Source organism: Centruroides sculpturatus, unplaced genomic scaffold (genome assembly GCF_000671375.1).
Source record: "Centruroides sculpturatus isolate CEXI.00-Female unplaced genomic scaffold, Cexi_2.0 scaffold346, whole genome shotgun sequence".
Taxonomy (NCBI): domain Eukaryota; kingdom Metazoa; phylum Arthropoda; class Arachnida; order Scorpiones; family Buthidae; genus Centruroides; species Centruroides sculpturatus.
Window position 1 is genome coordinate 661,400 of NW_019384533.1, and position 17,577 is coordinate 678,976.

Here is a 17,577-nt window from a genome sequence, read left to right on the forward strand (position 1 = left end):
ATATATCATATATATATATATCATAAGATATAATAAAAATATAAAAATAGATTATATAAAATTTGCTTTAGTATGAAATAATTGATAAAAATAAATATTCTAAAACTCACATAATCAAAATTCAAGAGAAATATAGTTGTGAGATGTATTATTTTGAAGACTACATGTAAACTTTAATAAATCACAGGTGTAAAAGATAAAAGATTTAGAGTACAGGTATCCCTCGTATAATATAGTAGTTACATTCTAAAAAAGTGCAGTGTTATGCGAATCCATGCTATATGAAATAAAGGACTATTACAAAACATAGGGTTAGCTTCCAAAACTTAGTAAAAACATACTATTCTTTCTCATTACTAAGAGGAATATGTTTATAAAATCAATCAGTAATATATTTCCAATCAATAATTAACTGAAAATCACAATTAAAAGTACTGTATTACTCATTAATATTAAGTTTAATTTAACAAGGGTGTTTTCTTTTTACAAAGTATTATCATCATCTGAGCTTTTTTGTTTATCTTGATCAGAAATATCAGCAACATCTTCATTTTATTTTCATAATAATACATTTTTGGTAAGTTTATACATCAACTTACCAAAACCCGATTTATAGATACTAAGCCAAATGATTGCTGTAATTAATCAGGTTATTAATATGCTATAATTAAACACACACACGTATAACATGCCGGGTAAAGCATTAGCCAGTTGAGTGCCATAATGGAGGAATACATAGGCTGTGGGAGAAGGAGTTGCCCCAGCCAGTGGTGTAAGTAACCATGAATAATTATATCTAAATTTAAATATATCTGGAAGCGAAGACTTGCTCGGGGTCCAGATTGTGTAACTGGCAGGTGCACTGCACGATATGCAGAGGTTGCAGGTTCATGTCCCATTCCGGGCTAGTTCTTTTCTTCTAGAATGTTCTAAATTATTTAATAAATTATTAAATTATTATAATTATTAATTTAGATAAGAGATGGTACCTCTAGTACCAAATTACTTAGTTTCTAATTATTAATTATAGCATATTAATAGTCCAATTAATTACAACAATTGTTTGGCTTAGTAAAAATAATTGAAATTTTGTTCTACAGGCCCCTCATTTGTTCAGTCAGGTACCGAGTGATTTTTCTCCAGAATATGTGTTTGAATTGTTTGAGTTGGGAACAGCTAGAGTATCGAGATACTGCCATATTTTGTTCATCACTTTTACAAATGATTACTTACATCTGTTTAAAAAAAATTAATAACATTTACCTAAAAATATTTAAATAAATTTTACTAAATACAAAGATTAATTAATCTATAAAAACAAAATATGGTGACAGTCTTAAATGCTAATGTCTGAAAGCAATGTCAACAATACCTCATTGTTAAAAATCTAGGACAGGGAAATAAAATTAGTACTATCAGTTTTCATTAAAGTAAACCTGACAAAAGGCATAAAACAAATTGAAAATTTTAATATTGTAAAATCCATGGACAAATTTGAGACAACATGCATGCTTACTTGAAGAAAAAATATTGAATAGCAGAGTTTGTACTTAAGAATTGTGAAATTTTGTATGGAAAATTTCCTGAATTCTTGAACTATGTTAGAATGAAACTGGAAACTGTGTTGTACAGGAGATATCCCCAATTTTTCAACTGTGTTGTAGAAGTACCGTATTGTATGAGGGATACCTGTATATTGAAAAATATTTTTAAATATTGGTTAAAGCTTCTAAGAAAATATATTATTACAGTTTTAGATTTATGAAATTTTGGTTACTATATGCCAATAACAGTTATATCTGTAGTATTCTTATTCCATGATTTACATCTGAAAAAATAGTGAATTATGTAGATTATATTATATAGTATATATGCAAGAAAAAAGCAACCTAAGGGAAATAGCAAATCTAAAAAAGGTATAATAGATATTCTGTTCAAAACTTATTAGATTTAAAATGAGACATAATTAGATTAAAAGTCATTTATTTATTTTAAAATTACTTTTTCTTAATATTAAGATGATGATGTATATTTGCCATATCATCCTCAAACCATTGTTTTAGAAATTGGATGAAATTATGAAATATTCAAAACACTTATTTTGTTTTATTACAATTGCCATCACTGTTTATAAAATGAATTTTTGTATTTATATGAAAAATGTTTTAAAAAATATTGTTTAGGGATAATCTTCAAATTCTTGTTACTTTTTGATTTCATCTTTATTATGCAATCAATATATGAAATCAAAAAATGTAAATGACAGGTAAAGTTCCTTACATTATACAGAATTTTAATATACCAATATTAATTTGTCATTGATCTCATTTAATCCAGCATTTTAATTCATCACTATTAATCATTTCAAATAAATTTTCAAATATAAAAACTTTTAAAATGGCATTGTGTTTTAAACCTCTCTAGATTATCAAACTGAGTGTACTATATTAATATAGTAAACTTTTTTTGTAATCATGGCTAATGTAATCAAAATTAAGAAGTCCTAAAACATGCAAGTTAAAGTATATAAAAATTTTTATTGTTGTAATCAGAATTTGGTTGTCAAGTCATCTTTGGGCTAATAGGTCTTTTTAAGATATCTTTTAATACTGTCAGTCTCAACACGAGACTGATAGCATGCAATAGTTATCACCTATTGTGATGAATCTTAACCACTGCTTTAAATGCTAAATATTGATTGTTTTTAATAATTTACTCATAATGCAACAGTTTAAATTGCTGGCATTTTGCTAGCTGTTGTTAAAGTTGGTAACAGAGAAACAATACTGGATTAATTNTTGCAGAATTAATGTAAAATTGTGAAATTTATAAAATTTCATGAATTTTAAAATAATTCTGCATCAGAAATTTTTAAAAGAAAATCAAGTTTAAAGTAATTAGTAAAATTTTTTAAGACTATCCTTGGATTTGATTATTGAAAAAAATTATTTGAGCAATTTTTAATAATGAATGTGTTATCTGTGCATATGCATTATTATTCATTATCCATAAGAAAATACAATTGTGCCTTGTACCTTGAATTTAATTTATTTTAGGAGGGCATTCAAATTTAAACGTCTTTGAAGTCCAAATCAATTTTTCTCATTAGAAATAATGGAAAGCAAATTATTCTATTCCCAGAACCTAAACAATATACGTTTTGATAAATTTAAGTTAAAACAGCAAATACACATAATTTAAGATAAAAATAGCATGTTTAAATGCCCTAATAATAAATTAAAACATGGAAACAATAAATAAAATATGTAATACTGTATAATAAAATGAAAATTGCATTTACTAGTTGCACATTGTCAACTTTGGTATCTTAAACATGGCCATTAGATCTACCACATGTATACTGTTTTCATGCTTCATGATAAGTTTTTTCTTCAATTCAACAATTGATAATACAACCTTCCTCTTAGACTTCATTGCTTCCACACACTTCTCAAGTACCATGGTTAATAAGTAAAGGCTATGTTGGGTTGAACAGAAAGTTTTTGTATATTTTTAACAGCTATTGTTACTTGACAGATGATTTAATTATAACAATTGTGAAATGTAACACATTATTTCTGATTTGAGATTGTATTCTTTGTTTAGAAGCTTATTTTAAACTTCACATTTTGTTTGAATAAAATCAAGTTGAAATGTCTTTATATAAAAATTAGACATACGCTTTATGAGTTTTAGAAAAAAATGTAACACTACAAACTGTAAAAAAAATTTCATAATTTATATGAGGAGGATGCTCCTAAACTTTGAACATGTGAAATGTGGTTTAAAAAATTCCATTTAGGAAATTTTGAATTAAAGGATACAAAATATATGGGAGTGCCCATAAACTTGTTGAAGAAAAATTTTAGGAAAAAATTGTTAAAAATTGACAAATAACACACAATATGTATATAACTAAACACACCAAAAATAAAGTGAAAAAAGCACTGAAAAATACACAAACATAATGTGAGAGACAACTTGGATGCACAACAGATTGTATTTATGCTTTGAGCACATTTTTTCATTGCATGTGCAGTTCAATCTTTAAAGCATCATTTGAACTCCAAAGTGAATTTTTGTCAGATTTGGCATTTTATCCCTGAAGAATTCAAAGTTATAGTGGTTCAAAGTATGAGGTACTACTGTATTGGAATTTTTATTTTTCTGTACTCATTTTTAGAAATTGGGGGAAAAATATGTTTTTGAATTAAAGAAAAGGTACTGGTTAAATGATTTTAGTATGTAATATGGTAAAGTTTTAGATTGAAAAATAATGAAAGAAAGAAAAGAATTTAGATTACTATGAATGTGCATCAAATTTTTATAATCTTGTATCATCATATTATTATATTGTAATGAATGATATGATTATAAAATGTTTGTAAATTATAGAACTTTTCATTGCAATTATTTGTCTGTCACTGAGAAATGTTAATGCTATATTTGTTTTAATGTTTTGAAAAGACTAATCATTCAACACAATAAATTTTTAATTATTAAATAATTATATTTATTATATATATTAGATTAATAAACTTTTATTTTTCAGGTGGAGTTCTTTTCAGTTTAGAAGAGGGTGCAAGTTTTTGGAATCAGTATCTTACTTGGCGTATTGTAAGTTATCTCATTTATGCCATTCGATATATAACAATCAGTATATCCAGTATTTATAAGTTTTATTAAATAATGTATAATTTAAGAATTTTGTATTTTATTCATGTATTCTTCTGTATTTTTTTATGAAAAAGCATAATACATTGAAGTGTAGAATACAAATAAAATAAAAATATATACTTTTAACTTTAAAACTAATTGCTTTAAAAATTTTTCTCTATGATTAATTATGGGTATATTTTCTAAAATCAAACAAGTTAACAAGAATGATTTCATTGTTATTTTTTGTTGGACATTTTGACAGATTCATTTACAACAAAATGGCTGTTTCTAAAATTGAAGTTATGAATGTTGTTAGTACAGTCTTGTCCAAAATATTTTTCTCAGGTTGCTTGACATGGGCAGTTATTTGTGTCATTTAGTTTTTTACAATTTATACATTCAAATGACTTTAAAAACATCAATATTGCTGGATGAAATTTTCGTAGCAATGTAAACTAACTCATTCCTTTGTGAATTTTGTTAGAATTTCATTTGAAACATCATCAGAATTGAGCATGTGCATTGAGCTGAATTAGTACTTCATTAGTAATTTTTGTATCTTTTTCAACTTTACAAATATATTGGATTATGTAATAAGTTCATTCAAATTTTGATGACATCTACATTTTTACAAGATTACCTTTTTTAGATACAGCATTGATTTGTGTAAATAGATAAAATATGATTGAAATGTTGTTTGTTTGCAAACTCAGTTCTTAAAGAATTATTTTTCATCACTAAACTTGTTATCCAAAAAGTCTGCATTATCTTGTTATACAATCTAATATTTTGAAGCCTATATAACTATTTTTTTTAAGTATGAAGATTTCACATTTTGTGTATATATATTTAATAGAATATAAAAATATATATTTTAATTCTTGACTCGTTTTTTTCTTTGATTGACCATTTTATCCACCACAGTTTGTTTTCCTTTCTTCAGTTCAGCATTTTGCTTTGTCACTGGCTTCTTTATCAACCACTTATCCATGAGGCAAAATAAAAATTTAAAGCAGAGACATTGGATTGTTACATGAGTCCATAAAGACGATGACAATCTCAGACAAGACAATAGTAAACAAAAATAACTAATGCAGTAACACTAATGTTTTACTACTATTAATNGTTTTCTTAAGTTGTTGTCAGTCGCTGGCTTGTTGATTGGCGTAGAGTAGTTCAAAGTTCTTGTTGTGGAGGCTGGTTGTAGGTTTTCTGGTGCGGGTGAACGATATGCATTTGACGGGTTTGGGAGCAGGAACTGGTGAATATCTTGATCCGAATATTGGCGAAATCTTCGGAAAGATGATACTTGGTGGATATGTTTTATTATGGAAGATCAGTTGAATTAGGTGAAAAATTTCAGTCGGTAACTGACTGTTCGGCACCTGTATCATTACATTCTGGAGGAGAAGTGGCACTGTTCTTGGGTCAGATAAAATATTATTAGTAACAATTTATGGAGTAAAGAATATCCCTGGGTTGTAGAGGTAAGTAGATTTACATAATGTGTGGGTTTACTCTCTCTCTCAGTAATTTTACTTCTTAATATTATGGGCTAATATTACTTAATAGGATACAAAATAGCTTAACGAATAAAGCAAAAATTAAAGTGAATCTAATATCGATTATATTCCGTTATAAAGTTAGGAATATGCGTTTCGAAAAAATTTATCGTGGGAAGGAAAATTTGTTCTCTGACTTTGTTGAGATCTAAGAGTAAATAACGGAATGAATTTGGACTAGGTTAATTTAATTAGAGCCCTTTCTCTATATTCCTCTATTCTTGAAATGAAATTAATGCCCTATCAATATGTTACAACTCATTTGCAGACCTAAGGTGAGGATGACCGACTAGAGGTGGGTTAAATAAATCGTGAAATTCGACCACGGGTAGTTCTAGGCGTAACCCACTGTTGATCTGGAACTGCTCTTTGACTTCGGAATATATATGGAGGAGTAATTTCATGTTTTCCTTCCGGTTCCGATTTGGGCTCAGTGTCCTCGCTCTCAATTTCGCTTTCCGGTAATGAAGGGAGTATGGAGGCTAAATTGAAGTCCTCCTCAGAAAACTTACTGGGTTGTGAGGCAGTCATTAATGAGTCTTCTTCCGAGGTTTCGGTAGGTGATTCGATGGTCATGTCCGTGTTCTCCCGCTGTACTCTCTGTCGCTTATTTTTTCTACGGGTTGCCGTTTTTCCTCTTTTGCTCCGTTTCTGTCAAGTTCCTCTCTTTTTTCTTTTGGCGGGAGCTATTCGTTCCGTTTGTAGGATGTCCGAAGAGTTTTTCTCCCTTTTCTTCAGGTCCCTCCACCTTTTCTTTCTTCTGCGTGGCCGTAGGGGTGTGCAAAAATGTATAGGCTTCCAATTGGGTAGCCTCACTTGTGCATTAGCAAGGTCTAACGTTAGTCGTGCCGCATCAATGACATCGCGGCCCAAGATCCCTTCACACGGGGTTGTGACCTCGGCTTGTACAATACCACACGGCATGCAAAGTTTCTTTCCCCGTAATTTAAACGTAGGCGTCGCTATTCCTATAGCGGTAGTTGGCTTCCCTAAAATGGTTCCTAATTTTTGTCTAAGTCCAAATTTGATATGAGCTTTCCCCTTCAACCTGTTCGCTAGGTCATTTGATATGAGCGTACGTTCCACTCTAGGGTCAACTTGCATTTTCACGGGGATATTATTAATGTAGACTAATATAATAGGGTTAGGTTTTAACACAGTTCTCGTTAGTCCTATTCTGCCTTTCCACCTCGTCTCGTCCTCCTCGGTAGGGTTTCTTCGAAAGCAATATTGAGGTCGTTGTTCTTTGATACTACGTATACTGCCTTCCCATCTACCTCAATTCTGAAAGTCGTTTCGTGGACGCGTAGAGCGTTCGCTAGGTCGGTTACTCAACTGAGCGTCTCTGTGATTAGGGGAGTTCGAGCGATATTCCCTTCGTCGAAAGGTCGGATTATTATAGGTATTATTGTTATTATAGTTGATACTCGTATAACTTCCTCGCTGGTTTCTCCTTGAAGTATGGTTTCTAAAGCTGTTTTGAGAGGGAAGTCTGGTTAAACTTTCCATGCGAGCCTTAATCTCGTCTATCGCTGCAGTTAATTGATGTAGCTCATTTGAAGAGGGGGAGGAATCGGTCGATTTGTCGCCTTCCCTAACTGCTCGCATGATCCCTCGAGGATGTGCGGTAAGGTTCTCTATCCTTTCCTCACTAATGGCGGCTTTTAGTGCGTCGTTGAAGGTGGCAGGCTCTCGTGACATCGTTCACTGCCTTATGCGTATATCGATCCCATTTAGGAATTGTGCCTTCAATCTCTCATCTAGCTCCTTGCTTTGGACTCTGTGAATGATGGCTGTTTCTGCGGCATTTGCGCCAGGCTCCGGTGTGATCTCTATCTCCATGGCCAACGCCTGTAGGCGAGCAGCATACATCTGTACGTCTTCCTCCCGTTTCTGCACGCACGTATAAAACCTATTTAGTCGAAAGGTAAAGGGTTTGCGGTCAAAACGCTCTATCATCAATCGCTTAAACTCGTCGAATTCCTCTACTTCCTTGATTCGACGGTCCTTCCTAACAAATTCCCGGGCTATCCCGGTAAGTTTAAGCTTGGCAACGGCCAACATTTGCGCTTTCGACCATGCCGCTACCTTGGTGACATCCGTCAACGAATCAAAGAAGTCTGTCACCCTGGGGCCTCCAGCTTCGCCCGAGAATACAGGTAATAAAGGGATAATTCTACTCAATCCTCCCAACGTAAGGGGATTCGGTGTTGGGTTAGGATTTGGGTTTGGGTTGCCTGCCCTAGCCGCATCACGAGCTGCTTCCTCCATTAGGTCTATTTTCTAAACTTACTTCTATCTAAACTTAAAAACTAGGTCTAAATAAATCTTAGGTCTAAACAATCCCTACTACGATTCAAATCCACTATTTTCTCGATTATAGCCTCCTTCGCCTTATCGATTTTCCGATAAAGTCGGACCCCACTCCTGCAAACCAATATGTGAGGGTTCTAGGGATTTTTAGATTCAAACCCCACTTCTGTGACACCAATATGTGAGCCACCAGGAGGGAAGAGGAGTCCTCTCCCTCCAGCCACTGGTCGGTGACCTACTTTCTTGTCAGGGATGGTAGTAACGTGCAGTTACGCGTTACGCGAGTGGAGGAGAGTCGGAGGGGTCGACGATAAGGCGTTGGCATAGTCGAATAAAGACACCATTTTTCTAAACTAACAATTTATTACAGACAAATAATAAAACAAACGTTTTAACACGGTAAGTCTCATTCGCGTATGAGAGAGAGAGCTTACAATAAAGCGTTCATACCTCTTGCGATAAATAGCGAAGGCCTTTAATTTCTGGAAGGCGGGATCCAAGTTGAGGGTTGGGATCGAAGTTCTTCTATTATGTGATGCGGCTGGTTAGAGGGAAGCGAATCTCTATCTTGATGGTGCGATGGTGACTTCTTGATTAGCGACTCCCCGGAGAAGGGAGAAGGAGGATGGCTTTTATACCTTTTTGGTGGGAAAATTCGTCAGGTGATCAATTGTTTTAGCAGGTGTGGGGTTAAAGGTGGTGTTAGAATGACAACAATATGAGGAATTTCGCCGATAACTGTAAACTATATACGGTTTGCTCGTGAGAATGTTTATATTTAAACAAGAAGAGTTATAATTCTCGCATGTACTTTAGATTTCGTTTTTGTAGGGTCAAATTCCTTTGGTTGAGGACATTTTTAATTTAAATTTATTAAACTTTTAAAGTATTAAATGCTTTTATTAACTTCGAATTTCACATAAGTCAATTTAGATATTTTATTTTTGAAATTATTTTATAAATATAATGAAAATACTTAGACATTTGTTTTTTATAAATATTTTAAACAGAACAATTTTTTAAAATTATATATTTTATTGTTTCTGTTATATCTGGAAATAATTTGCATCCTACATATTACTTTCACATATTTTGATGCTGTCTATTAATGCATTATTAATGAATTATGTATTTTGTGTTTCTGCAGTCAGATAATTATTATTCTGAATTGGCTTAGATACAGAAGCTATAAGAGAAAAATAACTTTCACAAAACCTTTTAAAGCTTATAGCTTATTTTTATGACACTACCAGACCACATACATATATTTTTCCAGTAGGTTTGCAATGATGTGTGTTGTTTTTGCTGATGTCATTAGTGAAAGCTGTTGTTGCAGTTTAGTTAGGATATATTAATTTATTTATGTTATTTAATTTTCTTAATAGCTATATGTAATTTGTTATAAATTTTAAGGACTTATCACACCACAGTTTTCAATTGGAAAGTTCACTGAGATTTTATTAAATCATTTCATTTCTAATTGAAAACTGTGGTGTGATAAGTCCTTAAAATTTATAGCAAATTACATATAGCTATTAAGAAGATTAATTAAAATATAGGACAAAAAGCAAATAATTATAATTACTTATCTTATTTTTTAGATCTTGTATCCTCAGATTATTATTTTGCAAAATTTCCTGTAATATACAGACAATTTTGCATTTTACTATAAATCTGTATGATCAGAGAACTTTAGCATATTAAAATGTATATCAAAGTCCTTTGATGGGGTAAAAGAAAATTTTTATAGAATAAACAAATGTTCTGAAAAATGGCCAATGAACCATTTTGTTCTATTGTCTTTTAACAGTTCTTTTATAAAAACATTAAGCTTGTTTTTTACTCAAAAATTTGCATAAACAGTTTTGCAAATCAATAGATACTTTGGAATCATTTTAGTTAATAAAATTTAGTAACTTAAAAATGAATGTCTAATAAGAAATAGAGATAAATTATCTTTTACAGTACATATCAATATTTGATGACATTAGCAACTGGTTAAATGAATATTAAGTACTACATAATATAGAATATAATAGCATCAATTTTTGATAAAAATGTAATAAAAAATGCATTAATATTAATTCTTGATGATATATATAGTTTAAAATTCTTATTAAACCATATATTTTTAATATAATTTGTTACAACTTCTTTTCTTATAGTTGATAAAGAAGATGAGTATTTATCGTTGGCTCATTATAGTGGCAATTGGAACACTCACCGCCATGACAGGATGTTTTATAACAATTTTAATTGATTTGTTAACTAGACTGAAATTTTCTGTTTTGAAATTTTGTATCTTTTAAATAGTAAAAAATATAATTATAAACTTCTATAAGAATCTCTCCTATAGTATAATTATCATCATCATCATTTATCATTTGAATTCTATTTTATAAAATATATTCCTTAATAATTATTACAGATGTTGATAAATGTACAGATAAAGATTGCATGTTTATACCATATATATTGTGGATAATATTTAATGTTGTTTCAGTTTTAATTGGATCATTACTTGTTACTTACATTGCCGTAAGTTATTTTTTATACTTTATTACATTTTGTAGTGATAACTTTGTATTTTATTAGAAATTACAAATTATTAATATAAAACCAAAAATAATTTAGTGACTTTTTTGAGAAAATTATTTCTAAAAGTTTTCCTTTAAGCTTCTATTTGTTTTCAATTTAAAATTATTATAATATAAATTATTTTAACCTAAGCCTGTTGCTGCTGGAAGTGGTATTCCTGTCATCAAATGTTATTTAAATGGAGTAAAAATTCCAGAAGTAGTTAGGATAAAAACCTTAATTGTAAAAGCTGTTGGTGTTATTTTATCAGTTGTTGGAGGTTTAGCAGTTGGAAAGGTATTTTTTAAAATTATTATTTAATTTTAAATAATTGTTTGAAATTTATTAATACTTTTATTATTATTAGGAAGGACCAATGATTCATTGTGGTTCAGTTATTGCTGCTGGAATTTCCCAAGGAAAAAGCACTACCTTTCGAAAAGATTTTAAGGTTAAGTTTATTTAGTAATTTTTAGTAATTAAGAAAATAAATAAACAATAATAATAATATAAATTTTGAAAACATCGTTTGATAAATATACTAAAATTGCATCTATATGAATTTTTCATTTCATAAAACATTCTTTTGCTGTAATACTTTTTTTTTATAACTCATAATTCAGTTTTTGGAGCCATTATATCTCAAAGAAACATTTTAATTTAATTAAAAATATTTTTACAGAAGCATTTTCATTTTTTACATTAACTCAAATAAATTATTAGGCAGACAATTTATTTCCCAGTCAGTTTTCAAGATTTTGAAATTAATTTTTCAAACTTATTTTCAAAAAATTAGTTATGAAGAAATGAATATTTAATTACTTATTTCTCTAATTTTGAAGATCTTAATACTTTCCCTAGTAATATTTTATAGTTTTAAGTATCATTATTAAATTTTAGTAGTTATAACATCACATATAATATATTATATGTAATTTTTTATCAAATGAAAAATTAAATATCTGCTTAATCACTTTGTAGAATATTGTTAAATTACATAAAAACCTTTAGTGGAGCAATTATTTTACTCTAGAGTTCAGTTAAATTTTGAAATGAGATTTTTCTAACTCTCTAAAAAGAAAAAGAACAAAGAAATAAATTGAATAATTTAACTGCTGAATGAAAAGCGTATTACAAATTGTAAGGAAAAAATATTACAAATAATAATTAACAGTAATTACAATATATTAAATTATTCCGTTACAAGGCAAATACAACATCGGCTATTTTATATTTGTCCCATTTGTTACAAATAACACAATAACAGATGGTTAAATACACTATAGTTTTAAGGAATGCAATATAAATTAAATGATTATACAGATATAAATTTATATTTTTATCCAAATGTTGTAATTGAAGTAACAAAAAAAATTTGCTTTTTTCAAAAATTAAAAAGAATTTTATTACAGGTTTTTGAAAGATTTAGAGAAGATCATGAGAAAAGAGATTTTGTTTCTGCAGGGGCTGCAGCTGGAGTGGCTACAGCTTTTGGTGCTCCAATAGGTGTGTTTTAATATGTTTAATAATTTATCTCAAATCTTGATTTTTAATCTCTCTGTTAAATATGTTATATGGCAAATCTACAATAAAACTATTTTCCTGCAATTATTTTAGAATAAATATTGTTTATTTCCTTTCTTTTAAAATTAATAATTTTATAAAAGTTATTAATTAAGAGGAGTGAAATATACTAGTGAAAAAAATCCCAAAAATTCAGCCTACAGTTCTGTTATAGTCAGCAAAACTATAAAAACATTTTTATGGTTTTGTACATTTTTTTCAATATAACTGTAACTGATTTTACTAAAAAAATAAGAATGAATTCTATACAGAATGATTTTGTACTGGGTTAGCATATATACAGAATAAATACAATATATAATTTTAAGAATGAGCATTATAACAAATACTTATTTTAAGATTATGTTGCAGAATTAATGTAAAATTGTGAAATTTATAAAATTTCATGAATTTTAAAATAATTCTGCATCAGAAATTTTTAAAAGAAAATCAAGTTTAAAGTAATTAGTAAAATTTTTTAAGACTATCCTTGGATTTGATTATTGAAAAAAATTATTTGAGCAATTTTTAATAATGAATGTGTTATCTGTGCATATGCATTATTATTCATTATCCATAAGAAAATACAATTGTGCCTTGTACCTTGAATTTAATTTATTTTAGGAGGGCATTCAAATTTAAACGTCTTTGAAGTCCAAATCAATTTTTCTCATTAGAAATAATGGAAAGCAAATTATTCTATTCCCAGAACCTAAACAATATACGTTTTGATAAATTTAAGTTAAAACAGCAAATACACATAATTTAAGATAAAAATAGCATGTTTAAATGCCCTAATAATAAATTAAAACATGGAAACAATAAATAAAATATGTAATACTGTATAATAAAATGAAAATTGCATTTACTAGTTGCACATTGTCAACTTTGGTATCTTAAACATGGCCATTAGATCTACCACATGTATACTGTTTTCATGCTTCATGATAAGTTTTTTCTTCAATTCAACAATTGATAATACAACCTTCCTCTTAGACTTCATTGCTTCCACACACTTCTCAAGTACCATGGTTAATAAGTAAAGGCTATGTTGGGTTGAACAGAAAGTTTTTGTATATTTTTAACAGCTATTGTTACTTGACAGATGATTTAATTATAACAATTGTGAAATGTAACACATTATTTCTGATTTGAGATTGTATTCTTTGTTTAGAAGCTTATTTTAAACTTCACATTTTGTTTGAATAAAATCAAGTTGAAATGTCTTTATATAAAAATTAGACATACGCTTTATGAGTTTTAGAAAAAAATGTAACACTACAAACTGTAAAAAAAATTTCATAATTTATATGAGGAGGATGCTCCTAAACTTTGAACATGTGAAATGTGGTTTAAAAAATTCCATTTAGGAAATTTTGAATTAAAGGATACAAAATATATGGGAGTGCCCATAAACTTGTTGAAGAAAAATTTTAGGAAAAAATTGTTAAAAATTGACAAATAACACACAATATGTATATAACTAAACACACCAAAAATAAAGTGAAAAAAGCACTGAAAAATACACAAACATAATGTGAGAGACAACTTGGATGCACAACAGATTGTATTTATGCTTTGAGCACATTTTTTCATTGCATGTGCAGTTCAATCTTTAAAGCATCATTTGAACTCCAAAGTGAATTTTTGTCAGATTTGGTATTTTATCCCTGAAGAATTCAAAGTTATAGTGGTTCAAAGTATGAGGTACTACTGTATTGGAATTTTTATTTTTCTGTACTCATTTTTAGAAATTGGGGGAAAAATATGTTTTTGAATTAAAGAAAAGGTACTGGTTAAATGATTTTAGTATGTAATATGGTAAAGTTTTAGATTGAAAAATAATGAAAGAAAGAAAAGAATTTAGATTACTATGAATGTGCATCAAATTTTTATAATCTTGTATCATCATATTATTATATTGTAATGAATGATATGATTATAAAATGTTTGTAAATTATAGAACTTTTCATTGCAATTATTTGTCTGTCACTGAGAAATGTTAATGCTATATTTGTTTTAATGTTTTGAAAAGACTAATCATTCAACACAATAAATTTTTAATTATTAAATAATTATATTTATTATATATATTAGATTAATAAACTTTTATTTTTCAGGTGGAGTTCTTTTCAGTTTAGAAGAGGGTGCAAGTTTTTGGAATCAGTATCTTACTTGGCGTATTGTAAGTTATCTCATTTATGCCATTCGATATATAACAATCAGTATATCCAGTATTTATAAGTTTTATTAAATAATGTATAATTTAAGAATTTTGTATTTTATTCATGTATTCTTCTGTATTTTTTTATGAAAAAGCATAATACATTGAAGTGTAGAATACAAATAAAATAAAAATATATACTTTTAACTTTAAAACTAATTGCTTTAAAAATTTTTCTCTATGATTAATTATGGGTATATTTTCTAAAATCAAACAAGTTAACAAGAATGATTTCATTGTTATTTTTTGTTGGACATTTTGACAGATTCATTTACAACAAAATGGCTGTTTCTAAAATTGAAGTTATGAATGTTGTTAGTACAGTCTTGTCCAAAATATTTTTCTCAGGTTGCTTGACATGGGCAGTTATTTGTGTCATTTAGTTTTTTACAATTTATACATTCAAATGACTTTAAAAACATCAATATTGCTGGATGAAATTTTCGTAGCAATGTAAACTAACTCATTCCTTTGTGAATTTTGTTAGAATTTCATTTGAAACATCATCAGAATTGAGCATGTGCATTGAGCTGAATTAGTACTTCATTAGTAATTTTTGTATCTTTTTCAACTTTACAAATATATTGGATTATGTAATAAGTTCATTCAAATTTTGATGCCATCTACATTTTTACAAGATTACCTTTTTTAGATACAGCATTGATTTGTGTAAATAGATAAAATATGATTGAAATGTTGTTTGTTTGCAAACTCAGTTCTTAAAGAATTATTTTTCATCACTAAACTTGTTATCCAAAAAGTCTGCATTATCTTGTTATACAATCTAATATTTTGAAGCCTATATAACTATTTTTTTTAAGTATGAAGATTTCACATTTTGTGTATATATATTTAATAGAATATAAAAATATATATTTTAATTCTTGACTCGTTTTTTTCTTTGATTGACCATTTTATCCACCACAGTTTGTTTTCCTTTCTTCAGTTCAGCATTTTGCTTTGTCACTGGCTTCTTTATCAACCACTTATCCATGAGGCAAAATAAAAATTTAAAGCAGAGACATTGGATTGTTACATGAGTCCATAAAGACGATGACAATCTCAGACAAGACAATAGTAAACAAAAATAACTAATGCAGTAACACTAATGTTTTACTACTATTAATTGTAACTAACTCATCACTAGTGACTAACACAATTTGCAAGACACTTAGGCAGATTGCTTCAAATACACACATATATGGACTGGATTCAAGAGATATCCTGCTTAAATATGATGGAAACTTCTGGAAACCTCTATCACTAGAAATGTATAAAATGGAAGAATTTAGTAGATTCTCCAGTTAGATGCATACTTTGGTCATTAGATGTCAATACCAGTTTCATAACTTTGTTATGGTTTTTCCCCCATCTTGTGGGCACTAAGAGGGCCTCTTTTAGCAGCCCACAATGGGGTGGCTGGATGGTGAGGGACGAGGCTTGGATGGACCACTCTCCGAAAAATTTCTGGGAATTTTTCGACCCATCCGGATTTGATCCTGGGTCCTCCAGAGTGGTAGGCTGCCACCTTGACTGCTCGGCCATCCAGCCTACCCTGTTACAGTTATATTATAGTTAGGAAAGGTTACCCTGATTATGAAAGTTTCTGAAATTGAAAAAGTAAAAGATTTCATAATTTATTGAACTTAAAAGTTTACATCAAAAACTCTTATTTATAATTCACAAGCGTTTCTTATATAAATGTTATTATAATATCTTGAAATATATTTTAAGGTGTAATCAATTTTCATTCATCATAATATCAAGAATGTTTTATAATAGAGATGAGATCCAATTTAATCTTCTGTCTATGATAATTTTCTTTCCTTGTAAAAAGTTTTAATTTTGCTAATAATCCATATTTAAACAAACTGATCAATTTTTTTTTTTTAATTTGAGAGTTTAAACAAATAATATAACTTTTTAACTTATTAATTTTCATAATAAAATTCAAGAAATAATAATCTAAGTGTGAGATTCCCAGTAGGCCAGTTAATCTCTGCCTGACCACTTACTCTGTAACAGGTTGATAAAACTCGATTTTGGAGTCGTTGGATGGCTAGGAGGGCAAATTGAGTGGGGAGGGAGGTGAGGAAGCTGGCAGGTGTCCTTAAATGACAGGAAACAGGTTCAACAAAAATAACAAACATTTATTGAATGGCTAAGCTAGGACACATAAGGCGATAACAATATATAGGTTAAATGCGGTTAAATACAACTAAGAGTAACTGCGGCTAACATAAGTTCCCTATCCCAAAGGGACACCCTAACAGCTTTAACGGTTAGTCTGAGAGAGTGTTCACAAAGCTCTAAAACAATGCAAACACCTCAATGCAGATATGACTAATATGTGTTCGTTGAATGGGCCATATGAATCGTAGTCGGTGCAGGAACTGTAGAATGGCGATGGAAGTCAAAGTTGTGGTCCGTCGATCCAGTGTATGGAGACAAAATGCACAGTTACAAGTATAACTCCTGAGAGATTGCCTTGAGCTTCCGGGGACTCGAGCTTTTATAAGTTATTCGTGGGAAATGAGTCACGTGATTGACTTCAGTTGACACGGTGCATTCTGATTGACTAAGTGTCAACTTTCCCACCTAAGTGTGAAAACAACCAGTGACCTCCGATATACTTCTCACCAAGAATGGTTTTTTTTTTTCATCGGAATTGTCCTTTAA

General features: G+C 29.3%; 2 protein-coding genes across 2 annotated transcripts in view; both read left to right on the forward strand.

Moving 5' to 3' along the window:
• The window catches only part of LOC111623103 (H(+)/Cl(-) exchange transporter 7-like), a 42,260-nt gene extending 40,186 nt beyond the window's left edge, over positions 1-2,074 (forward strand). Inside the window, exon 10 of the mRNA XM_023365584.1 lies at positions 2,019-2,074. Coding sequence (XP_023221352.1) covers positions 2,019-2,074 — 56 coding nt within the window. The remainder of the gene's footprint in view (positions 1-2,018) is intronic.
• Positions 2,075-10,679: 8,605 nt separating this feature from the next.
• Positions 10,680-17,577, forward strand: part of LOC111623113 (H(+)/Cl(-) exchange transporter 7-like) — a gene marked incomplete at its 3' end in the record, with an annotated part of 20,180 nt that continues 13,282 nt past the window's right edge. Inside the window, exons 1-8 of the mRNA XM_023365594.1 lie at positions 10,680-10,832; positions 10,963-11,072; positions 11,265-11,408; positions 11,479-11,562; positions 12,524-12,617; positions 14,795-14,859; positions 15,826-15,860; positions 16,286-16,324. Of these exons, the coding sequence (XP_023221362.1) occupies positions 10,712-10,832; positions 10,963-11,072; positions 11,265-11,408; positions 11,479-11,562; positions 12,524-12,617; positions 14,795-14,859; positions 15,826-15,860; positions 16,286-16,324 (692 nt within the window). The remainder of the gene's footprint in view (positions 10,833-10,962; positions 11,073-11,264; positions 11,409-11,478; positions 11,563-12,523; positions 12,618-14,794; positions 14,860-15,825; positions 15,861-16,285; positions 16,325-17,577) is intronic.